The sequence below is a fragment of the Triturus cristatus genome, chromosome 7, assembly GCF_964204655.1.
Source record: "Triturus cristatus chromosome 7, aTriCri1.1, whole genome shotgun sequence".
Taxonomy (NCBI): domain Eukaryota; kingdom Metazoa; phylum Chordata; class Amphibia; order Caudata; family Salamandridae; genus Triturus; species Triturus cristatus.
This window is the reverse complement of record NC_140590.1, coordinates 1,227,020,970-1,227,047,167: the sequence shown is the minus strand read 5'-3', so window position 1 is coordinate 1,227,047,167 and position 26,198 is coordinate 1,227,020,970. Positions and strand designations below refer to the sequence as shown.

The 26,198-nt window shown below is 40.6% G+C and overlaps 1 protein-coding gene across 1 annotated transcript in view; it reads left to right on the top strand.

Moving 5' to 3' along the window:
- The window catches only part of LOC146811665 (serine protease 33-like), a 230,245-nt gene extending 204,257 nt beyond the window's left edge, over positions 1-25,988 (top strand). Inside the window, exons 5-6 of the mRNA XM_085618637.1 lie at positions 21,565-21,734; positions 22,718-25,988. Of these exons, the coding sequence (XP_085474763.1) occupies positions 21,565-21,734; positions 22,718-23,017 (470 nt within the window). The 3' untranslated portion in view covers positions 23,018-25,988. The remainder of the gene's footprint in view (positions 1-21,564; positions 21,735-22,717) is intronic.
- The last annotated feature ends 210 nt before the right edge of the window (positions 25,989-26,198 follow it).

Here is a 26,198-nt window from a genome sequence, read left to right as displayed (position 1 = left end):
GATCGCAACTGATAAAGGGACCTGGTAAGGGGGCTCCCTGGTTCACACCGTTGCTAAGGGAGCACAAAAGAAAGCTCAGAGCCTTAGAAAGAGGTTGGAGGAAAACTAAGCAGGATACAGCTAGGAATCTCTATAAAGCCTCCCTTCACCTATATAAAAAGCTTATTGCCCTAGCTAAAGCAGAACATTATGAGTCTCGCTTGAGTAAAGCAGTCAACGTCCAGAAAGAGACGTTTAAAATTCTGTCTGAGTTGAGCAATAAACCTGAAAACTCCAAGCCCCGTATTGACTGTAATACCTTTCAGGGGTATTTCTTAGAGAAAGTGAAGAACATCATCATGGAAATAAAGAGTGGGATGGTAATTGGGATGGTTACAACTCCGGCCCCTCTCAACCTAGCTGACTGCACTATTACAATGTTTCCAGAGTTGGATACGCTTAGTCTGGAGAAAGTGATGGGTAAAATTAAATCTGGCTCTCCAGCAGATCCGTGCCCACCCAGTGTCTTTTGGGTAGCTCGTCCTGTATTGGAGGAACGCATTATCTCCCTCCTTAATAGGTCCTTGGAAACAGGGTATCTACCGCTGGAACTCAAGGAGGCTCGTGTACGGCCTTTACTGAAAAAACCTGGTTCGGATCCTGCAATATTAAAAAATTACAGGCCCCTCTCCCAGTTGCCTTTTCTCTCAAAAATACTGGAACAGCATGTACTAAAGTCCCTGTCTTTGTACCTGGAGTCTCACCATCTACTCCATGAGCGACAGGCAGGGTTCCGAGCTCATCACAGCACCGAGTTGGTGATGCTCTCGGTGCTGGATGAATTAAGAGGCATGGCTGACTGTAAGACACCGAGCGCCCTGATTTTGTTAGATCTATCAGCGGCGTTCGATACGGTCAGTCATGCCCTACTTTTGGACAGGCTGAATGATTTTGGGATTAAAGGCCTGGCCTTTAAGTGGTTGCAATCCTTCCTTTTGGGTAGGACACAAAAGATACAACTAGGGGACAAAACATCTGAGGTGGTGATTCTGGAATGTGGGGTGCCACAGGGCTCTGCCCTGTCCCCACTCCTATTCAACCTCTACCTACAACCTCTGATTGCATCATTGGCCAGCAAGGGCTGTAGAGTCTTTAATTATGCGGATGACACGCAGCTGCTGCTGAGTGTCGACAATACAAGGACCGCACAACTTAACGCCCAGAACATCTTGAGGTACACTGTACAATGGATGACCGAAAATCTGTTGAAGATTAATCCAGATAAGACTGAGGTACTGGTGATTCCATCTACCGCCTCTTCTTGGAATGACCTCTACTGGCCAGCGGAGTTAGGTCTTGCTCCAAAACCAAGTCTGAATGTAAAGAGTTTGGGGATTAAACTGGATTGTGATCTTTCAATGTCCAGTCAAATTTCTTCCGTGGTGGGAAGCTGTACAAATGTGATCCGACAACTGTGGAAGCTAGCCCCTGTCCTCTCTCAATCGATGATGCGCTCAATCGTAGCAGCAACTGTCATTTCAAGGTTAGACTATGGAAATGCTCTATATCTTGGCCTCTCTAAAACTCTGACCAACAGACTACAGGTCATGTTGAATGACGCTGCGCGACTTATTTTTAGACTCCCAAGGAGAACTAAGGCCTCCCCCCTGCTACATAGCCTGCATTGGCTCCCCATTAAAGAGCGAGTGGAATTTAAGAGCCTATGCACGGCTCATAAGGCAATCTATGGCCAGGCTCCAGCCTACATTGCAGATCGCTTGGATGTGTACAGTCCAGTGAGAACACTTAGATCTTCAGATTCTCAGCTACTGGTCTGCCCCCGCTACAAATTAGTAACTAAGGGAGGTAGAGCCTTTTCTGTGTTAGTCCCTCAGCTATGGAACACGCTGCCTGAGATGCTGCGCAGGGAAGGGAACCTCCTGCGGTTTAGGAAGATGCTAAAAACATTGTTGTTTAGAAGGATTCTGAGTGTTAGCTAGACCAGGGAGTGTCTTTCATGCTGTGTCTGCCAAGTCTATTGTTGTGACTAGCGATTTCGAGCGCCTAGAGACCTGCAGGTGATTGGGCGCGATATAAATCCAATATAACAATAACAATAACAATGAGTGTGGGGAATTCTCGATCCGTATTTATCAGTGCCAGTAATAGGGCATCTAATTCAGCCAGCTGAGCCGTGCAGTCTCCTAGAGACTGTGACTTCATATCGCTGGGATGCAATTTACCAGCCTGCAAATGACCTTTCACAATCACACAAGCGGTACTGTATTGTTCTTTACTTCCTACGGCTGGCTGAGCAGACCCATCTGTGTAAATAATGTATTCATACTGGTCTAGAGGCATTATCTAATTTGGGAGAGGATGCTCTTGTTCCGATTGCAGGAATGCTTGTGCCGTTAGACTAGGGTCGTATTTGTATTCTACATCTATTGCAGTGAGAGAATTAGCCACTGTATCCATCTTGGAAGTAAGGCTTTAGCATTAGGAACGCTTGCCTTTGTAGCAGCCTCTCATGCTGGTACTGGAGTTACAACAATAATTAGTTTCCCCTAAGCCAGTGCTCTTTCTCTCACTACAGCAGTCTGCACTGCTGTCAGGATTTTCTCTGTCGAAGCAAAACGCATTTTAGCATTTGTGTACAAGTGTGATTTGTATGCTATGGGTACTATTTCTCCTTTATTGAAGGTTAGGTAAGTGTACCCAGATAGACCTGCTATAACACAGATCACCAGGTTGAGAACATTTATGCAAGTCTACAAGTGTTTTGAAGCTATCATGTCAGCTTGAAGGAAACAAAGGATATCTGTGTGTTCCTGTGTCTCTTGTCTAACTGAAAAACTAGGTCTTATTAAATTGTAGAATGGTTTTACTTTTTCTGCGTAATCTAAAATGCATTTTCTACCAAAATGTAGGAATCCCAATATGGATTGCAAGATTTTCAGTGATTTTGGCAGTTGAAGCAGCGCACACTTTTCTAAAAAGTTGGCTGCAAGGCTTTTTCCTTCACTTGGTAACTTTTATACCAAAAATAGGGCATTGAGGTGGGCTATTTATGATTTGTTAACGTTGAATTTGAGCCCTCAGAGGTGAACCCCAAAATTATGTTGCTCACCCTGGTCAAGTGATTCTGTAAATCATCATCCGTCAGATAAATATCATCTACATAGGACAATGCTTCTTCATCAAGATGCTGAAGTAACTCTGTTACACTAGCAGAAAAAAAACAGGGCTATTCTTATAACCTTGAGAGAGCTGACAAAATTGACTCTGAGAACCTAGGGTGGAAAATGCTGTTAAATTGCACTACATTTTGGCAGAAAAATCCATGCAAGATATCTAGTGTTGTTTTGTATTTTCTGTGCACAATGTTATTCATTATTGCAGCACTGTGTGCATTCTGTACTGCAAATGTTTTTGTGCATGTGTTCAGATGTCTATAATCTAAAACTAGACGGTATGAATTATTGGGTTTCATTACTGGAAACAAAGGATTATTTATTGACGAGGTGCAAGTTCCAATTACGCCCTGATATTCAAGTTGATCTAAGATCTCCGTGACCTGTTTTTTCTCTTCTAGTTTTATTGGGTACTGTCTCTGTGGAGTTGGAGTCCATTTTACTGGGATTACATGGTGTGGTGACTCAGCATCCCACCCAACATGGTTGCAATATAGTGCTGGAGCAAGGGCTACCACCCACTCCTGCGCGTATGTATGTTTTAATTAAATTGGAACGAGGTTGGAAAACGGTGGTAAGATTACAATTTCTCCCTTCGGGAAATCCATAACAATTTTAGGCGGCCAATCTTTTTCAACTAAAAGGATGTCATAGCCAAAAGTCCGGTTCTCCCAAAAGAGACCTTTATATTTTCTGGGTTTGTTCCCCTCCAGTTGGAGTGTTATCTCATGTAACCTCAGTGGGACACTCATCCTTGTATCAGGAGTTTCCACCGTGATATGCTCATTCAACTCCCCTGTCACCAGAAATTCCGTCAGGAGCTATTGTTACTTCTGCTGTGCTGTCTAGCATCTTCAGATCCCATTCCCCATTCAGAAGTTGAATCCTCCGAATTCTTTAAGACCTGTTAATTTATAATTTTTAAATTGAGGTTTTGATTTTGGCTTCTCTTCTTTCTTGGAAGTATAATACGAAGTGCGTGGCTTGTCTCTGGACTTTGTACGCTCTACTTGTCTGTGTTCTGACCGTCCTTCCCTCTCTGAGTTTCTTGACAAACCCTGAAAGAACAAGAGGAACATTTATCAGTGTCCTGATACTTGTCAGCTTTTGTAATGTTATCTTTATTCCTAATATTGTATCTCTTCTTGAAGGGCTCCTGTGGAGGAGACCTACTCCTGGATTGAGATGTTTTTTATTGGTATCCCATTTCTTCTTAGAAGAATCAGGTGCTTGCTTGGTGTTATCTTTTTCAGGCCCACCCATGCGTTGAGGTTTTGTTGCTCTAGCTCCCAAACTATCTCTGGTTGGTGAAAAACAACTTGTGTAAACTTCTGACTGTTCTTTTGCAATATGGCAATTATACCAATTTTTGCTTTCATAACCATGTATTTAGACAGCTCACAAACTCTTTTTAAGAGATTTTTTTCATTTGCTTGCCTTTAGATTTAGATTTCAAAAGATGTAAAATACCATATTTTACTACTTTTTCCAAAGTTTTTTACTGGATTGTACATAACAATACAGGTCAGGATGATAATAACCATGTCAAGTGACAACCATAAATGGCAGGTGATCTGGCACTCCCTTTCCAAGAGGTATACATTCCTTTCTCTGTTAAAAAGGAAGTGTTCCTATCATGAATAAAACATGTGGTTAAATATTCAAAGATATTGCTGTTGGCTGTGTACATTTGAGCATTATTATGACGCATGGATCCCTGGATTTTCATGGAAGTAGAGGTCTTCACATAAGTTTAGGTTGGGTTCAATTGTTCATTTAGAAAAATTATCTGAATAATCTGGTATTTCACAGAATAAATTAAATTATTATAGCTATTAACTGACAACCTCATATAAAAGCAATTGTCAAACTTAATGACAACTTAATGACAACTTGTGCCAGCTACAGGTGAAATGCATTTTTAAAGGATGCAACCAATTATATTGTTAACATGATGAACTTGCAGCAAATGCACCATCACTTTTCTTTGCTGACATTAGATGTACAGTAATACCTGCTAATGTTCTATCAAATGGTGGTAAATTTGTATTTAGGAACATTTTCTAAGACATGAGTTGAGATAAGCTCTGTAAAGTGATTTCTTTAAACTTCAAAGCAAGCTTTATTGCCAAATTTGCAGACAGAGTTTGGCTCTAACATGTATGCATGCCAATTTGATATAGGTAGATAAAATGCTTACATTATAGGCTAGATGAATATTGTATCCCAACTGCAAGATAAAACAAAGACATTCATTATTAGAAAACTTTTTTGATGTTATATTGAAGAAGCAGATTGTTGTAACATATTAATCGTTGGAAAGAATTCTCAAACAATGTTAGCTAATTCTTTTAGGAAGGAACTGATACAGAGCAATAATTATATTTTTTTTATCAAAGCAAAGCATGGATTTTACTCCTCCTTTTGCCCAAAACATTTTGTTTTTTTTGTGCCACTCTGCCTTTTTGTTTATGCCTATCGCTGGCAGCATTTTTTGGCAAGGTGGACTGCAACCTGGTTGTACAAAGCCTGCCAAGTTTCCTACAAGTGAAAGAAACATACTTTAGGGTGATTATATCTGAAATATAAAAAAAGATTAAAAAGGAGATCATCAAAGAGGATAACAGTTTTGAACCTATTCTGACCCTCATCAAAGAAACCATTGTCTCAAACACTGTATATAAAAATAGTAAGATGAAGCTCATGATACAGTAGAACATGTAGATCCCAGATTTGATCAGCAGAAGTGACCATCCCCTGAAATAACACATAGTCAATAAAAACTCCAATCAAACATTTGTCACTGGTTTAAAGAGGTCATTGGAGAGCCATATTATGAATTGGTGGCTACCAATGTAGAAGAGGAGAAAGCCTGACAGGCTGATAGAACTAAAATCATGAAGGAGTTGACATGCCAGAGCACCATCTGTGCTCACAAGGTGTGAATATCAAGAGCCTAAAACTCCATCAATGAATTATATAATCTAGGTCACAGACCATTTTAGAAAAGCTAATAGTTAAATGGCTGAATTGATATTCAACTATGCCTTTGAAGATCTACTTGTTTAACCTCTAGAGTAGCATCTCTTACTCTTTAGATTTCTTTGGACCCTCACTGAAACACTAATATGAGCCTGGGACACTGGCCTAAACTATTCCTATGATATGAACCTGAACAAATACACAGAAAGGCAGAAATTAGAAAGAATCAAACACACAAGCTATGAAATACAAAACGTGGAATTTTAATTTTAATTTTAAGGGGAAGGATGACGCTTTTCAAAATGTGGTTTATTTCCATAAGATGAAGTGATATGCTAGGCACCAACATATGTTATGCTTGTTTACTTTATTATTCAACCACTATTATTTAACTTTCTAAACTGATGTGTACACCCTGGGCAGACATTGTGGACACGTTAGTGAAACACTACTTTAGAGCAGTGTTTTTCAAACTTTTTAGAACTATGATCCAATTTTTTGAACTACAAACATTTGAGGACACCTACCTTTAATGAACATGAGGCAGAGCAATTTGTGAATATAACTAAACATTGTGTGGTAGAGCGTTGGCATTTACAGACAACACATTTTGCATTGAAATGCCCACAAAGTCTGCACAGACATACAGTTTTACTGATAATACTTACTATCACACAAATGGTAATGTGTGGAAATCGGGTTTCTGTGAATAGTTATTGTTAGACCTGTCAGCATTAATATGGTCTTTCCGCAAACTTTTTGTCAGCTTACTTCCTCGTTTTGCTGATTCTTTTTGTTGATGGATTAAACCCAGATCCTTGTGACTGGGGGTGAATGTTTGCATTTTCCAGCATTCCATCCATCAATTGTTTCTTTTGCATATATCGCCTTAAGTGGGAAGGGTATTCCCTGACGTGGCTCCCTTGCTCACTACACCACTGGATTCAAGCTAGCCTGGCTGAAGAAGGGTGATGCCCTGAAACCGGTCCCAGGATGCTTGTTTCCGGTGTAGGGAGGACCTGGCTTGGAAGTTCGGGCTGGACTGTTCCCATAAGGAACAGGGTCACAACTGATTTGCATATGGCTAGGTCCAAACTGGGGTGGTGTGGTGAGCAAAATAATGATGGACTCAACCCAGATCCTTTTGACTGGGGCTGAATGTTCGCATTGTCCAGCATTCCGTCAATCAGTTGTTTCTTTTGCATATATTGCCCTAAGTGGGAAAGGTATACCATGACGTGGGTCCCATGCTCACTACACCACTGGATTCAAGCTAGCCTGGCTGAAGAAGGGTGATGCCCTGAAACCAGTCCCAAGATGCTTGTTTCTGGTCCAGGGAGGACCTGGCTTGGCAATTCGGGCTGGACTGTTCCCATAAGGAACAGGGTCATGACTGATTTGCATATGGCTGGGTCCAAACTGGGGTGGTATGGTGAGCAAAAGATTGATGAATTAAACCCAGATCCTTTTGATTGTGGGTGAATGTTTGCAGTGTCCAGCATTCTGTCCTTCAATTGTTTCTTTTGCATCCAGTGCTAAAGTGCATTTGCTTCTCCCCTAAATATTGTCACATTGGTGTATACACAGATGATCTATTCAGCTTATCTGTATGTTTTCTGTAAAGGGGCATACCCTATACCCAGGGCCTGTGAACAAAATGCTACTAGTGGGCCTGCAGCACTGATTGTGCCACGCAAATAAGTAGCCTTTCAAACCTGTCTCAGGCCTGCCATTGAAGGGCCTGTGTTTGCAGTTTTCTGCCACTTCGACTTAGCATTTAAATCTACTCGTTAAGTCTCAAACTCCCCATTTATTACACATAAGGCACCCCTAAGGGCTGGGTGCTGCGTAAGTAAAAGGTAGGATATGTACTTTTTTGGTTTGCTTGTCCTGGTAGTGACAAACAGCTAAATCAATTTTTCACTACTGTGAGGCCTATTCCTCTAAGAAGTTAATGTTGTGAATTCCTTAATACACTTTTAAGCTGTAATTCTTGATTAGAAAGGAGTGGCGGTTTCATGTTTTATTTCTTTGGAAAGGTAATGATAACTCTGTTTACTGGTTAAGTTGGAGTTAGCATTCCTTTGTTAGAAATGCCACTTGTAGAAAGTGAACTACCTCTGCTCTTACTGTTCTGTGTGCCTTCAGCCTATCTCCAAAACATGTCCGGGTTGGTGACAGCTACACTTTGTGCATTCCTTCCAGACAGCCACAATCACTGGAATGGTAGGCGTGTAGGGAGAACTCATCTGTGTTCTGATAGCTCTCCTGGGACAGGAAGAAAGGGGGGAACTGACACTTACTTCTGAAAAGGCAGTGTCCTGTTCCCACACAAAGGGTTGATGACCCCTACTGATAGTCTAGAGCCAGGGCTGGGAAGAAAGGGCATATATGAACTTCAAAGACCCTTCTTTGAAGTTACCCCCACATCGACGTATCGACCCTGCATCTCGCGGCCAGGATCAAGGTACTCTGTTCCCCGGGCCTACATGGCTCCTGTACGCGGCCTGGGCTCCATTGCAGTTGGCTTGAACTGTTGACTTTGCCCCGGTCCATGCAACCTCAGTTAAGCCCTAAAGCACTTTTTGCTTCTAAGCACTAGAACTCTTTTTATTCTTCAAAAATTAATATCTCAACTTCTACTTATTGGACTTTTGTCGTTTTGGTCTTGTTTTATTTATATAATCAAATTCAATTTTTCTAAAGCTTTGTGGAGCCTTTTTGTGGTGTTTTCATAGATTTACAGTTGTTGTATTACACAAATACCTTACCCATTGTCTCTTTAGCCTGACTGCTCTGTGCAAGCTGTCACAGAGCGATCACAGGTTATCTTTTAGTGTGTTTCTGGCTTACCCCAACCAGGAATGTGGTTCTTGCTTGAACAGGGTGCATACCTTTGCCAACCAAAATTCAATTTATAACAGTTATCCTTTTGCATAACCAAGTATAGTGGCTTGATTTCTTTTGATTGTACTAAACTTTTTGTCCCTAGAACATTTCAGAATGCCAAAAAATATGCTTAATTTGTGCTTCCCTAACTGCTGAATGCATTCAGTTCATTTACAGGTATGTGCATTTCCTTTCACACTCAGTGTACTCCAGCAAGATATTCTCATAATTCACATAAAAACTCCTCTCACCTTGCAGTCAGACAAATAAAAGAAGACACCAGTCCTCATGTTGAACGAATGAGCAGCACTATGTCAAAAGACATAGCCATTGTCTTTGAAGCATCAGCAAAGGTGACAAGATAAACACAGAATTTAAAGGCATTTTTTAATATTGTTTGGACTTTCCCAATCCACCAAAAATCAGCTTGCAACCCACCAGTGGGTCGTGACCCACAGTTTGGGAAATGCTGCTGTAGAGCTTTTGGTGAAGAAGGGTAATAAAGATCCTCAAAAAGAAGCCTGTTGTATCAAGGACAACAGACAGGAGCCCCTCATACCAAGCATTCAGAAAAAGGGGACTATAACATACATGACCAGCTTACAGATAATAGTCACTACCTATTCAAATTTGAATCACAATGGTGGTTAGAGTTGTGTGTCAGGTAAATACTGGGATATGGACCCCTTAAGTACAAAGATCAGCTGCAGAAGATATAGATTGTAAAGATGGTAGTGGTGGCCTTCATGAAGACCTTAGTCACCCCAGATGACACCAGAAAATGTAGGGCATCCTCATGTGCCTCAACCTGTGAAGTGTGACGAGAGCATCCCATATTTCAGAAAAGCCACTTACGATTCCTAGATTTCCTTTTACCTACCACAGTTACTATGTGAGTTTGTGCAATTGAAATGATTCATTCAGACCAAGAAGACATCTCTGATAAAGCAATCAATAAATTCATCAATGTCCAGGACAGTGTGGGGTCCCATTTATGTCACCTTATTACCATTGACCTTGATCACTACAGACCATCATGGGGAAAAGGTCATAGGGACACGTAATGCAGGCACAAGTAATGCAGAGAAAATTATACATTTGATTGGTGATTACAATAATTTGCTTTCTATCTAAAACAAAATACTAAAGGTTTGTCATTTCCAGGTGTGGTAGATAAAAGACTGTAATTCTATACAATTTAATTGTAGCCAATTTATCAACTTTGGAAGGATGAAAAGCTTGTTTTTCAAGACAAGAGTTGGTTGTGTGATCTCTAGAGAATGACTGCATCATTGAGCACTTAACCCTAAGAGCACTTGACTATTTCAAGGGAGCACAATGACAGAATATGCACAGAACTATTAGATGAGGTATAGTTTATGAGCCATTTGTGGACTTGAGGGCAAGGGGTAGAAAACGCCCTTTAAGTAACCCTTGCACTTATATACGAGTAACATACCTAGCTCTATTTCTATGAAAAGAATTGTTTTTTTACACATACCAGACACGTCATAACTTATGATCACAGATATGGGGCTACCCTTTCGGTTAATGTAGCAGGGCCCAATATTGTTCATGTCAATATCACCGAGTATTTTATCTAACCACATGCTAATGATGGCTTATGTGAAGAATGAATAAATGGAGTCTGCACAAGCTTACACGAAAGGATCAAATATATTATTCTTTCTTTCTCAATATGCCAGTCAGATCCATAATGCATCATTTAGAAATTATTGTTAGCAGCCTCTTAGTACTGGTGAGAGCCAAGCAATTCTTAGAACCACATCTGAAGGAGCCCTCTTACATAGCATTTTTATTGCTCTGCACAATCTTTACCTGTGTGAGATTCAAACCTCTGACCTGTAGGATGTAGCATGGTCCCATGTGCTCCCTTCGTAATAAGCATGATTCCTGTCCATACTGAATGGGCACATTTATATGCTTTCAAAGCCAACCAAATACCATGTCAGTCTCCTTTTCTCAGACAAAAACCCCAAGGGACAGAACCCCTATCCCCTAGTCCACATCCCAGCCACACCATACCACTTATAAAGGTTGGTTTTAAACACCATTCAGTTTTGAGACACATAAATAGCCAATATACTTAAATATGCACAATTTACTAAAACTTGTTCAACATTGCTTGTAGGAGACCCAGTGACCCAGTGTAAATTGTTGTACTCTGTCTATTTCTGATCAATGCTGCTAATCCAATCCAGAGTACTTTAAAATACTTATCCCACGTTTTTGAGGAAAACCTTCAACCCTCCACCCTTCTTTAAATTTGTTGATCAACAACACCAGCTTTAACCAGTAGTACAGTCCCATCATGCTTTAAAATGTGCCACTAGAGATAATATGTCCTAGAAATTGCAGAAAACCCAGAAACCTCTGCTACATTGGTTCTAAATCCAATCCTCCTTAGACGTATTTTGCTGGTGCATTGTTTTGAAAAATGTCACATCTTCACAAATATGCCAGGGGAAGAAATCCCAAACTACCCTATCATTCAGCTTTTACATCATATACAGCAATGGCCAATGTTATTGCTGAAGTGTGTTTTTAAAATCCCGTTTTACACAACCTTCCTTAACAATTCCTTTAGGGAGAAGAATGTTCAACTCTAAAATTATCTTTAATGCCTATTCAATTTTTTACTGATTTTGCAGAACTAGAATGTTCTAAAATATTCCATTCTTCTGTAATTTCTCCAACTCATTGCTTGTGTAAAATCCCCATGTACCCAGAGCTTTTCCAAGTTTATCTATCACCTTAATAATCAAAGGAACATTTTGTCACAGTCCCATCAGTAAGCCATTGCTGGTTACACCCTTCTTTACCCCTTCAGTAAAGCAGGATAAAGAGAAAGGTTAGCCATCCTACTTTTAGTGGCCGCTCATTAGCTCAGGGTTCTTCCTTGTAGTGTGCCCTGCTATGGAGAATCTGGTCAAACTAGATAGCGCATTTAGCAACAATAAGTCTTGAGGACAACAGGAAAATGTCTGCTGATGTATACTTCAATTGGCCATCCAAGTATTGATAATACATGGGGTGATGTTTGTCACAATTTTTCATCAGTAAGTGAAATTATTGATTTCACGGGTGGCATGGACTTACTTCAAAGCGGGCTGATTTTACTTTTCTGCAGTTGTAATCCTCCCACACAAATAGTTGATCAAAACAATTGAAAATAAATACCTATTTCCAGGGATCAGCCTGCAATAATCTATTACCAGTAGCAGTGGTCACAGATGAAGGTCAAAGTACACCTGCCACCCAGAACCTAGGCAAACTTGCTGTCGAAAGGGATTCTAATCAGGGGTTGGAGGATCCTGAATTAGGTACATCCACTGTCGATGGTAATGCTACATTTCACATTAGTCTGAAAAAACAAAATATATTATTGTCTGCTTGGTTAAGTGACATAAGCACAGTTTATCTATGAATTACCATCAAATGATTCACTGAAAAGATAAAGCTACTGTTCATTTAATTTACATTATTTAATATTCAGTTTTGTTAAAATCAAAAACATGCTGTACCTGAAAAATCATTAGTACAAAAAGATTACAATTTAATTTAGCTCCAAGTGCAAACATGGTAAGATAGTAAAACAATTGTATGATCGTAATGCAGTTGTACACAAGAGTGAGAATATCAATCCAGACCCTACGACTTGACTGGAATTGGTAACTTCTATCATGTGAATTGTCACATACACCACATTGATAGTGACGTGGATGTGTAAAGCACTGTGTGCCCAACAGCGTGACATCAACACTGAATGTAGTGCTCCACAAATGTGTGCAGGTGCACTGTAAGGTCATCGATTATTCTACATATGAGAGAGATTGTTGATTGAACAATGAATGATACATTGTGTACACATTTTTGTTGCTGATCCTGGCCAAAAACACAAAAGCAGCAAGAGTGGTCATATGGTCAAGTATTAAAATTTTTTTTTCCTTCACACTTTATTTAACCTAATGTAGGCTTTTTAAGGAGGGCAATTTGTGGGCTGAAACATGCCGACCAGCATAAAGGATTGAAGTATTCCTCTTCTTCTCTTTTAATTATCTCCAAGTGAGGACACTAATAAAAGCTGTTGGTCAATTGTCAGGTACTTTTACCTGACTACATGTTTCTGTACCACAATTGGGAGAACCCTACCTCTTACCTCCACCATCACCTAGCTAGGTTAACCTCATCACACTTGTATATCACAAGAACAACACACCGGAAAACATCCATAACAGTTCCCGTTGTCTGCAAGGTTGTATGCCACACTGGTGGCAATCGTCACAAGTGTGGGAAGGTGCCCTATAATGAAGCATACAGCCCTGTTAAAAAGACCACCTTCTGATCCACTCTGCATTTAGAGCACAGCTTCTGCAGTAGTCTACTTCCAAGGGTACTTCTTGTAAAAGAGTTGCTATATTGCAGATTGTACTCTACGAATTAGATTTGAATTCTTGTCACACTGCTATGTTATGAATTCATTTTTTTTTCTTTATGACTCTGTCCTTCAGCTTGATATAATTTGGCAAAGCACAACCAAAGAGTGTGTCCCAATCATGTGGGACTTCAATTGTGTTTTATTTGATCTGAGGCATGAATCCTTGAACTTATGTAATGGAGCTTTATCTCTTTGAAAGAGAATATGTTTAGACTCAAAAAGAATAAGAAGACTCAGGAATGATGACAGAGTATTTCTGAGACACATTCAGGAACTAAAGTACCAATATAAACTTGAAGATTATGTGTTTAATGTTTTAATATAGGAAGTATCCTGGCAAAAATTAGTTCTAGTGTCAAAGCAAAATATCTTTTTTTTTTTTCTGATCGTTATTTAGTTTATCAAGTGGTAACGGCATATCTTTGTCACAATACCATATTGATGCATTTACGTGGCAAAGGTATATTTGAGCTTTTTATAGAAACCCAGTAGCGTCGAACCAATTTCAGTTGAAAATAGAACATCTTCTGTTTTCATTACAAAGGATGCAGCAGAGGATGGGATAAACAACAGTTAACATTCTAGAACGCATAGGCCAAATAGAATTCCTATTTCTATTATGCATTAAAATCCGAGTGGCTGAGCGAAAGTATTATTACCTTCATACTAAAAACATTCTTAACATCTGGAACTTTCTGCCTCATTAGAAAGGTTCAGAGCCTCATTCATGAGGTTTTGGCACAGGGCAGTGCCGGCAAGAAATCTTGCTGTGCTGCACTGCAAAAAACAAAAGGGCAGGAATGCGCTATAGCTATCTTTGAGACGCTTTACTCGCTCCCACGGCGCCTTGTTTCCGGACTTATCCCGGCCACTTGTCCTGGACTGCCTCAAACGTGAAATATAGCCAGACTTGAGACCTTTGATCCTTGTACCTAAGCTTCGGAGTGCTGCCAAGTACTTCGCATGCTACAGCTCTCCCCCGGTGCACGAACCTTTACCAACGATACGCACCACAGCAACCTGACTGCTGTTATCACTGACGCCGCCCCGCGCTTCATGATTAGCAGACATTAATTCTGGACACTTCCACCCTCCCCTCATATTGTCACCAGAAGCACTTTATGAATTGTGTAACAATAGTCCTGATGATGACCTCAAGCTAAAGAGGTTGAAACGCCGTCGACTCTACAACGCCAATTGCGGCATTTAAAGGGTCATTTACAAATAATGGAATTATGTTTGTGATTGTAAATACTTTTGTTTGACCCCCATTGTTTATTTGCTTTTTTCGCCACTCCACGTTGTTGCCTAATCACTTGTGTCACTGCACCGTTCACCCACCATGACACCCCCAGTGCACATCTGGTTGTTATGGTTACTGTAACTTAGTTGTATTCTGTGCTTCTATCTACAAATAACAACCCTTCACCCTCCTCTTGGTCTCCCTTGTCCCTTTCCTGTGCTCTGTGATTAATTCTCGTGCTTAACAGCTCCCTTACATGATTTACCATTTGAGACATTGACCTTTTGCTGCTATACTTACCCGGTCTCAGCTGGGTTACTGGGTTCACTCCTGTTTATGTTTTCGTATCTATCAGATAAGGCACATTCCTGTCCTTTTCTCCTGCACCAGCGCACAATGTGCTGCCATGTGCCAATGCAGGCACCCTTGTACCATGCTCCAAGGTTGCCTGCTTTGCGGGGCTGATTGATTTTGTGCAGGAAGGGAAACCTTCCTACACAAAATTAACCAATTCAGGTGATTTTCTCTATGTGTGCTGCAGAATGAAAACATTTCTCCTCGTTGCGCCTCCCTAACACCACCCCTGTGGTGGTGTTAGATTCTAACACATTCCCAAGTTTACGATTTCTTGTAAATGTAGTAATGTGTCATGGTCCATGGGTGTTGCGGGGAACACCCATGGAGCACCTCTTTCACGCAGTAAATGGCTTTACATGGCCGTGTAAATATGCCGCTGCACATTGCGCCACCGGAATGTCAAAAAAATGATGTTCCGGCAGCAAAGGGGCCTCATAAATGAGGCCCTCAATATTTTCCAACCAATTCACAATAGAGGGTCCAAGACTGAGCCTTAGAATTACCAGTTGAAAGCCCTTTTGGACTTTGAAGATAGAATTTTTCAATGACTCATGTTAGAGGTCTTCGAAAAATGAACGAAAGACAATGGCTAATATGATTTTACTCAATCCAGTTTTCAAGAAGGCTGTTCAGCGTCCGATAATATTAAGGCATTGCTACCCTTGTCAGAGAAAAGAGGAGCTGGCAGAAGTTTCTCACCACCTCTCTAGCGAATTATGCTTTGTTAAGTGGAGAGTGCTGGGAGTCAGACAAACTTGTCAGAGAATCTCTTCTCTGTAGGTGATGATACAGGGCCAAATCCCTGCTCTGTTATCCTTAAATCAGTAAGCCCTGATTAATTTAATGACATATCCCTATCCTAGCCTATCCCATGATTAATTGATCTAAATGTTGTCAGTGTCTACCATGCATGGCCGTATTAGTTGGCAAAGCGATATTTATGTTGTCATGTATAGTTTCCCCACATTCCTTATGCTGTCATCGGTTCTGCAGCAATAATTTAGCCTTTCCGCATCTCCCCTCAGCAATCAGTCCATGTGTCCAAGCTCATCTCTGCGTTGGTAGCTTTATTTTATCATCATCATGTATCTTCATTATGAATGATGTCTAATGTGCTCTTCTCCTGTTTTGCTACACAAATATAAAAATAATGCCCCTTTGCAGAAGAGTATAGACGCTTCGGAAGAAGATGCTACTTCCCTCTTCGTCCTCCCAAGTCGGATCTTTGCAAGATCATCGTCAATAGCATTCATGTTTACAATACAAGCCCAAGAGAAGGGTAAAGTTTACCTTCTTTGTCCTGTTAGTTTGAACAGTGTCAAAACATGCAGGGGCTTATTTATGAGCCCCTTGTGACACTTTTTCGCTGCCATTATCTCACTTTTTGTGATGCAGCAGCTGCGTAAATAATGCGCTATGTTGCGCCAATATTACAAAGTGACACATCTAGGTAGATGTTTCACTTTCTAACCCCCTGCGTTACATTATACCTGCGTCAGGTATAACATATGCAGGGGGGGCGTTCCCTCACAAGAAAACCTATTAGAAGTGACGCAGTGAAATCTGTCAGATTTTACTGCACCACTACTAGGATGCCACTGCATCAAAACCTTGCACCTGCCTCACAGCACATCAATGTTCCTGAGACATCTGTCATTCCTTGCAACATGTGCCGTACAGTAAATACGATGCACTGAAAAGTGTTGCATCGCTTTTTACCCCCAGTAATGCAACACTTTTAATAAATGAGGCACCGAATTTCTGGACTGAAAATTTGGTGATCAAGCATATGATATTACCCCCCAGTTAATACAATTACTCTTCTTTTCTTGCCAATATCTCTATTTAATACATTACTTGGCATGTAATGCAGTCATGGTTTCATGCAGCGAGGAGTGTTTTGCATGTATCATGTATCATGCATCATTATTATTATAGAAAAGCCCTTCCACACATGACATTTCCATAATGGCACTTGGTTTAGGATCAAAATAAATAATGGCCCTTCTTTGTCGTAATGGTTCATACCTATAACCCTGCTGTCTTTATATTTAAGATCAGTGCAGATACCTAGCAGATGGAAATCCAGATGTCAACAGAAGTAAATAGCCATCCTCCGAAATTGGGTGGAGTTTCAATCTAACATTTGCAGATTAATGTATTCTCCTATCACATACAGCTTTGCAGAGATTATTTGATACATTAGATACATTCAACTTAAACCATAAATTGGCAGATGATAAATCGATAACAATGATTTTCACATTTCCACATCAATCAAAACTCAGGTTTAATTGGTCAATTGACACATTAGGGAATACTGTTAGTTTGGGGTTCTGATACATTGCTGCATGTATTGGAAAAATCATCACACTACTATAAAGTCTAAATGCGTCCAAATTGTGGCTGGTTTATGTAAATCTAAATATCTGCAAGGGGGCTGAATCATAGGGCAGCCATTGATGTAGGGAAATCGAAGGTCAATGCCTTCTTACTTTATGGGGGCGTGCCATTCATTGGAAAGATGAATGAAAAATCTAATGTCCTCAATATCTCATTACTGCGAACACTGCTAAAGCTTCGTGAAGGTACGACCAACTACTGAAGCTATTTCGTAACTAACCTTATTTGGCTTTCTTTCTTAGCTGATCAACAGCTGCGGGTTTACACATGAGGGCCAAATTTACTAAAACCTCATGCAACGTAGGCTGCAAGGCAACTTGGCATCCATGATCGACTTACGCTGCCTTGTGTTACTCCAGATTTACTAAACCACACAGAGTCATGCAAAACGGCTCTGCACTTGCAAATCTGGGCCTAAATGTATCAAAGCTGAAAAAAACTTTCTAAAGCATGAGATTGAAATTTGATGATCTATAATAAACCGTAATCAATGCTTTGATGGGCTTCAGATTACAAACTACCTAGCATGAGTTAAACAATATTCCAGTTTTGGAAATCAAATCATTTCTGAAATCCCAAACAAAACAATCTTCTTACACTCATGGGCTGCCTGTGCTTCAATATAAAAATGCTGTGATTAGACCAGGGGTCTCCAACCGGTCGATCGCGAGCTACCGGTAGCTCGCCGAGACCCTGTGAGTAGCTTGTGAAGCTTGTGGCTGAATTTAGTAGCCCTTTAGTGTTGTTTGGGCTTTTTAGGCTGTTTGCAGGTCTGTTGCCCGCCCTCACCCAAACTAGCAGCTCAGATTGGTTTGAGCTTAGCTGGGGCGGGGCAGGCTGTGCCGAAGAGGATGACGTGCCTCTCCTTCCAACGCAGATCAGCGTCTTCTTGTACCTCGTGACCAGGTGTCTATGCGCCCCCTGCCTTTTCCTCACGGGCACCGCGCTCATTGTATGAGTCACAAGTGCGTGGCAGGGCAGAGCCGCTGTATTCCGGTCGCGCAAGCAGTACAGTACTGCCGGGACCCGCGCCATCTGCCCTTTCAGCTGTACAGCCTGCCCCCTTTCCTTCTCCAGAGCAGCAGGTAAGCTGGCGTGGGAGCACACCCAGAACAATTCTGAAGTCTAGTTCAATTTAATAATTACACTGGACGGCACGCAAAAAGCACAATACATTCGAATATGCAGCTGCGGCCGTTTTTTCACAAAAAGCTGTTAATGATCTGTGATGGCCCCATTCTTAGCGCTTTCCACTTCTTATTCTGCTACTTCCTCCGGCTTCCCCTCCCCTCTATCTCCCTGGGGACAGCAGTTATTTAGCCCTCTATTCCGGTATTGTTATCTCCTGAGCCTGGCTGTAAACTGGCAACAGGATGAAAGAAAACGAACTGTGATGCACTTTTAACAGCGAAAGTTGAATTTATGTGTAAATTAAATCACTTCTTAATGAACTGCCTCCACTTCACCTCCCCCCGACCCCCCTCCAACCTCGGCCATCAACCCCTCCTTCATTTCAGGCCTGATTTAGAATGCATATTGGTGAAGTGATTGCTTTCAAACGGACATGTTAGGCCAGGAGAAATGAAAGATGTTGCTAAATTCGAATAAAACAGCTAATAATAAATATGCCTGCTTGGAGTAAAATTTTGTGCTGGGTTACAATTAACACCAAAACAAATGTAAGTAAGAAGTGAATTACAAAAGTTATTATCGGGTCAGGGAGCGTGTGTGGGGAGGAGGTAGGAGTGACAACTCACAATCAGCTTTGGTAACGCTGAAGTACGAACTCTTATTTAGGGACTCTAACTAACAAAGGTTGCCCGCCCTTTCCTCTCAGATGCGCGGTGAATTCATTAGAGCAGAGCACAGAGGTCCGTCAAGTCAAGTGTTCGAGTCGAGAGCTCATAGAGAGGAGCATGGCTTGGGAGTGGCATGGACCTGACGGGGAGGTGGTGGATGGGTCAGCTTGGCTCTCCCTGCAGCAAATGGGCTACCTACCGATTGGGAAAATCAGAGAACAAAAACAGAAAAGGAAGTGTTTTTCTCCACTTAAACACGCTCTATGTGCCTTGCTGAGATTAACAGTTGTAACCCACAAATGTCGGTCTTATACTCTGCTGGGTGTTTGACTTACACTAGTGAACAAACCAAAGTGCAGCACAGAAATATCCACAAAATCCTTTGTTTTATTTATACGTGTTTTTATGCAGTTACCCAGCAGGAGTGGATGTAGTGTAGTTGTAGTCAAGTGTGTTATATGTGCGGAAGTGACATGTGGAGTGGCTCAATTGCTGACCTCTTTGCGAATTCAAACCTGGGGTAATTTCATCTTAAACACTTGATTCTGGGCTAATCACTTTTTCTGGCGTTTTAAAGAGTAAATATATGAAATGTTAAAACAGCCAGTACAGCTTTCTTTAGTAGTTTGACCCAATTCCATCACCTTGGGGTTACATTCCAGCCTCAACAGCTCCCGCCCCACCATGCCACTAATATACCTGCATATTTTGTTTTTACTTCTCACAAAGCTGGACAATCAATCCTCAACAGTGTCAGACTCAAGGAGAAAACTAGATGGTCAGTTGCTCAATATTAAGCAGCAGATCTTATTTTCCAAAACTGAACATTATTTTAATTGTTTTTAAAAATAAAAAAAGGCTGCGCAAGACGACAGCTCAGGAAATCCCATTGAGTGAAGCAGAGGCAATAAATTCTATGTGGTGATTCTTTTTAAGACGAGCTATGTCCAGTCCAGTCCAGTCCTGGTGAGAGTGGACAGTTTATGCTGGCTGTGCATGTGTGGGAGGAGACTGATGCTTGTGGATTGTGGGCTGGAAACACAACACTAAAGAGTGAATGGCGAGACCCTGCATGCATACAGTCATGAGTCCTGTGACAGTTCTCATGATGTCGTTTAGCACTATAGTACCTTATTCTGGGGGGCATATTTAGCAAACTTTCACATAGCTCAGCAAGCCAACTTGCTGCGCTAAGGTAAAGGGCAGGAATGCGCAGTATTTTTAACATTATATCATTCCTTTCCCTGCACTGGCACACAAACTGCTGCCTAGCCAAGTATTGTGTTCAAACCACGGTATGGGCTCTGAAGAAATTAGGCTTAACGTCAATGAAACTGGGCTTGGGAGGTCTCTCGGAAAAATATGCGAGTTGCTTGGGGGTTAGTAGCTCACGACGATTTTCACTGACCAGAAGTAGCTCTCACTACACAAAAGGTTGGAGACCTCTGGATTAGACAATACGCACCATTTTGAGCATCAGAAATCATGACATTGAGCCTAATTTACCAGCCAAGTTACAAAACAATTCTTGAGATTCAAAGTATTCTATTCCCTCAATGCAATAATTTTCCAATTCCAATGATTTAGAAAGTAATCCACAAAGGCTGTGTCAGTTATGCAAGCAGTGACAAAAAGATCATCCAACATATTCTATAACATATTATATGTTGTTTATGTGAATCTTTGGATTGTTAAAGAGACAAATATCATCCAATTATGTTTAACTATCCAGTGTCAAATAGCCAGTCCCATTATATTATTATGGAGCCTCCAGTTACTAACATTTTTATCTCAATGTTAACAGAAGCTTTTGAAAGCTGGTTGTTGATTTGCAGGGACTTTTTTTGTTCTGTCTTCTGGGGTTGTTTCATTTTTTTTATTATTTAATAGGATTGACATGTTTCTGTTGTCAATACAAATTGAATTACACTAATGATGCATCTGATTATGATATTGTTTCAAATAATAAAGAATATTACGCTGATAAAGTACTTTGCTTTCATTGCAAAAACACAACTCATGGTAGGCAATGCTACGTGTAAAGCTGCTGTCCAAGTAGTAGTTAATTCCTCTTTCTTCATCACCTAGGGTTGGATAAAGTGTGCTCGTTTGGATTTGAACCTACCAGATCTGGCTTACACATCATGACTATGGCTCATGAGACATTTCAATTGGATATTTTTATCTGTAAGATGATTATTCAAGCAGTTTGCTCATATTAAATTATCACTAACATATTATCAATGTCGCTGTACGCAGTCCCTCTCCCTGAACCAAGGACTCTCCAGGAAGTGATGGTCCCACTCATTGGCCGGTCGACCTGCGATGACCTCTACCACATCGAGTCACCTGTGAACACCACAACACCCATAATCCTCAGCGACATGATATGTGCTGGTTATGCAGCTGGTGTTCAAGACTCTTGCCAGGTGAGTGAATTTGAAGTATCAGTTGAACAGTTACCAAGCAGTGGAAAAAAAATCTTTGCAAGGGGAACAATTTCAATAGAACAGGTAGTCACGTTCAACTGTGAATATTTTCGTTCACACACACATATATCTCTGCCGTGTCTGGATTTTCAACCACCAAGTTTAGGTGGAGAACACATTTGGATAAAAAAACTTTAAAAAGCTAGATATGAAAAGGTGTTTTTGCTGTATACCCTAAACTACAAGATTAATTCTGTGTTTGTGTATTAAAAATAGCACAATAAAAAAATATGATCAAATTTCAATACATTGAGATCATTTATTTATTAGTACTAACAATTTTGGAGAGTGAAAAATGTATTTCTAATTAAAAAGTAATGAAAATAATTTTGCGGGTCAATAGAAATCAGGATTGTTGCCAATACGATAATATACCGGATCCTGAATTATTTACTTAAATGTTTACCAGCTGCTAACATTTCTTCATATAAAACGGAAGTGACTTTACTGATCTTTATTGGATTGACTTTCAACTAATGTTTTGAAAAAATCAGATCTGCCAGTATTGGGCAGCAGCTGCCCATGTGCTTTTAAATTCATAAAAGTTTGTTTTTTAATTCCAAACACTAGTGAATACAAGCAGAAATGACTTTAATTCGGCCCCTCTAGTTTGTGCTTCGGGATGGGTGAGGGGGCTACAAGGGAACAACAGGTGATATGTCCTATAGACACTTCCATTCCACATTGTTCTGACAACTCTGCATTGTACTGCAGGAATAGAGCAATGGCATTAAAATATGCCTTTTAAAATTGCCTGCAGTGAAGCTGTAGGGTGGTGGATGTACGTCTTCCTTTCCATTGCGCTAGCAGGTCACAAGAATTGGGATCCAAGCCTCACGCCTCATGTGTCTGTTATACCTTTTCCATTTCATATTATTTGCCTTCAGGTTTTTCTAAAATTCATTGTGTTTTATCTAATCTAGGGAGACTCTGGAGGACCTCTGGTGTGTGCAGCAGATGGCGGCAACTGGTTCCTGGCAGGCGTTGTGAGCTGGGGAGACGGTTGCGCTTTGGCCAATCGCCCTGGAGTCTACACCCTTGTCACCGCTTACACCGAATGGATTCAGCGATATGTGTCAACTGTGACATTCCACCAGGCGACTTTCAACACCAATACTGTTACCACTCCCTTCATACTTCCCAGCAGCACTACCATGATCTTCCCTAGCATCTTCTCTTTCGTTCTCCCATTTCTCTTTCTTATTCTATTGAACGCATTATAAATGCGGATCTACAATGCACATCTTTTAACCCCGATTCTCTAAGTATTTAGTATCCGAATCCTTAGCCATGCTATCAAAATGATGTCATGAAACCGAAATTCTCCATTATGACTCACACCCAATTAATAAGATTTGCCACCAATGGAGAAGCAGATTGTTATGGTATTTATGTTATCATTTGTACTTTATGTTCTGGCCATTTACTTAATGAAAAGAGAGTTCAGGCATTCCCATATGTTCAAACTGATCTAATGAGTACCACAGTGCACAACTGGGTTCACTTCCAAGAGTGGGGGAGCGTTACCCTTCCAAAAATATTTTGGTCTGTTCTAGAAAGTCCCTGGTGATTTCATTGACCCAACACGCCACTGTGGAACCTGTTTGACCTAACACAAAATGAGGGGCATTATGGCAAACGCCGATACACTACCCAAGCCTTTGGCTCAAAAGGTAACACAGATTAGGGCTACCCACAAAACCCTCTTGGATTTTGCATCAAAATAGAAGGGAACAACGTTTAATAGGTGAAGTATTACCCAGTGTATTAAGTGTACTACTGCAATGTATTATCAACCTAGTAGGACATTAAAGAAAGGGAAAGTTGTGCTTGTGTATAAATATCACATACTCAACATAGCATTGTGGACTAAGGCTCAAGGTTAGCTTCCTCTCAATAAAAACACTTTAAAGTTTGCAGAAATGTGTTTAAATAAAGATGGAATTTGAACTGCGATTCACACACATATTGAGTGCAGTAGCATTGAAAGCTTCCACTCACACACAAGAATAAACATTGCCTGTTTTTCAATCTTTTAAAGTTTTTTAGAGCTAAAATAATTGCCAACGCCCACCCAGTTTCAAAGTGAGAAGGAGAATGGTATTACATTAAACAACGTAGAAAACAACACACATATGTCCTGCAAAACATATTGGATTTCACTTAAATATGTTGCCAGTTTGCTGGGAAAAAATAGGTGGGTACCTAAACATTTGCAATCTGGAAAATATACAGACTACGAGTTGACCAAAGTTCATCATCTGTACAAGACTTCCTCAAAAAAGATGCCCAGAGCTGGCCTGAAGCAAATTTGGGATGGACCCTTTCCACTCTGTGAGCTAACCTTCAGAACTCTTCCATATTTCTTGAACACAGGGAGAGGTGTTCTTTGGGGAGCTCAGTGACCAGAGAGGTGGGCTTCAAAAGTGCAGAATAGCCAACAGCCTGCCTCAAATTATGGGCAAAGGAGGATAAACTGCCCCTAACATTAATTCCTGAACTCTGACTGATTTGAGAACAGGGATGTAATTTGTGATGCAACATATGTACAAAGAAGTCACATCACAAATAGGTGTCAGTTAAATTAGGCTGGTGAATTTCACGTCATACATTTTTGCATACCGTTTATAAGCGATTGAGCACCTCTCCTAACTTATAGAAATGTATTGTAACTTGTTGCAAGACACCAGTGGGAGACACGCTTGTACAGAACATTTCTAACCTAGAGATATTTCAGCAAAGACAAGTCTCCTGCCAATCGCTTATGAGAATTTTTTTGTGGGAGGTGCGAACTTATTAGGAAAATTAAAGAGAAATTTTGACAAAACCAATTTCGCTATAAAAATCTAATTTCATGAAGTTTTGAAAATGTTAATTTGAAAACATTAAGCAATTTCGATCATCCCTAATGACTGTCCATTGTTAAATGGTTACAAAATGCCCTGTCTATTGAATATTAAGCAAATCGCTGTCCAATGCCCTGCGATTAGCTACAAATGCAGAGATGGTGGCTTGCAAGGGACACCAGACTTCCATCTTTGAGTTTGCATTACCAAATGGAAAATGTCTGCTTCAAATTGTAGCCCATACTCCTTAAAGGGACATATGGTACTTTAAAAAATGATTTGTCCCTTTAGGAAGATATCGGGAGGATCATTCATTGGGCCCCTTGAGGACTGTCTGCGCCCCCTGTGTTTATCCAGCATGATTCATAAAGGGCAAGCTGTTCCTTTGGGACAGCTTCCTCTTTGTGATTCGGATATAGCACCCCCATTTCAGGTACCTATAGCTGATCAATGGTTTATATCTGTAATTGCAGTCACACACTATTAACACCTATCATTGGGACTTGCAATTAGGAGGGAAAGCACCTTCCACACCCCCATCTTAATGATTACTGAAGTCGCAGAACCCCTTTCACAAGCGGGAAATACTTTTTTGACACACAAGGGTTTTGTGCATTACAAAACTCTTTTTACTGTTACAAACCTTGTGATTTAGCAAACCACTGGGTTTGCAACAGAAAAAGTATTTTGTACATCAGGCACTGGATTTCATGGTGATAGGAATTGTTGTGTGTTCCCTGCATGGCCCTTGTAGTTTTCCTTATGTTATCTTAACTATGCACGTAGCAGGCTTAATTTTCCCTTTGCACACATTACTAGATAAACAATCTTGCTTTTTGTGCCACATTGTACTTTCACACAGAACCTGCATATGTTTTTGCTTTCTGTTCTTTTCCTGGGATTTACTCTAAACACAACCGACAAGGTCAAACAGTCGATTGTTATTCTTTCAGGCCAGGCACAAGCACCTAGGCATAACACAAGTATGCAGCTGTTGTTTATGTGCACACATGTCCTATCATATAGATGAGCATGTGAGCCAGGAACTCAGACATGGAACGATAGCTCTGAGGCAACAGCATTGAGTCTGCTGAGATGTAGAGTGTCCATCTGTATATGCTAAGGTATGCAGTCTGCCAGTAATCCCACAGATCTTTCATATATAATCATTTAGCCTTAGTAGCAGGGGAGGTGGGTTAGGTCACTCTGTTCTATAAAATGACAGGGCTTTTCATGGTATGTAGACTATTAACCATGCTAACTGTATTTTTATTATGCATTTTCTTTTAATTGTGCCATGTATATTGCATTTTAGAGCACAGTAGCTTAAATAAATATTCTAAACTTCCTTTGTGTCTAATGGTTACCTTATTGTAGACAAGTACGAGTGTGAAAGCGAAAGCGGGTGTTCTATTAATGGGATCCCTGAGAGGATCGAGAGTGTTGTGTTCCAGGGTTTCTCTGGTAGCGTTAGGAGGGTAAGTGAGGCACCATAGCTAGTCGGACACGGACACCTAGAAACTGAGGAGATATGGTGACTCAGTCCCTACATACTGAT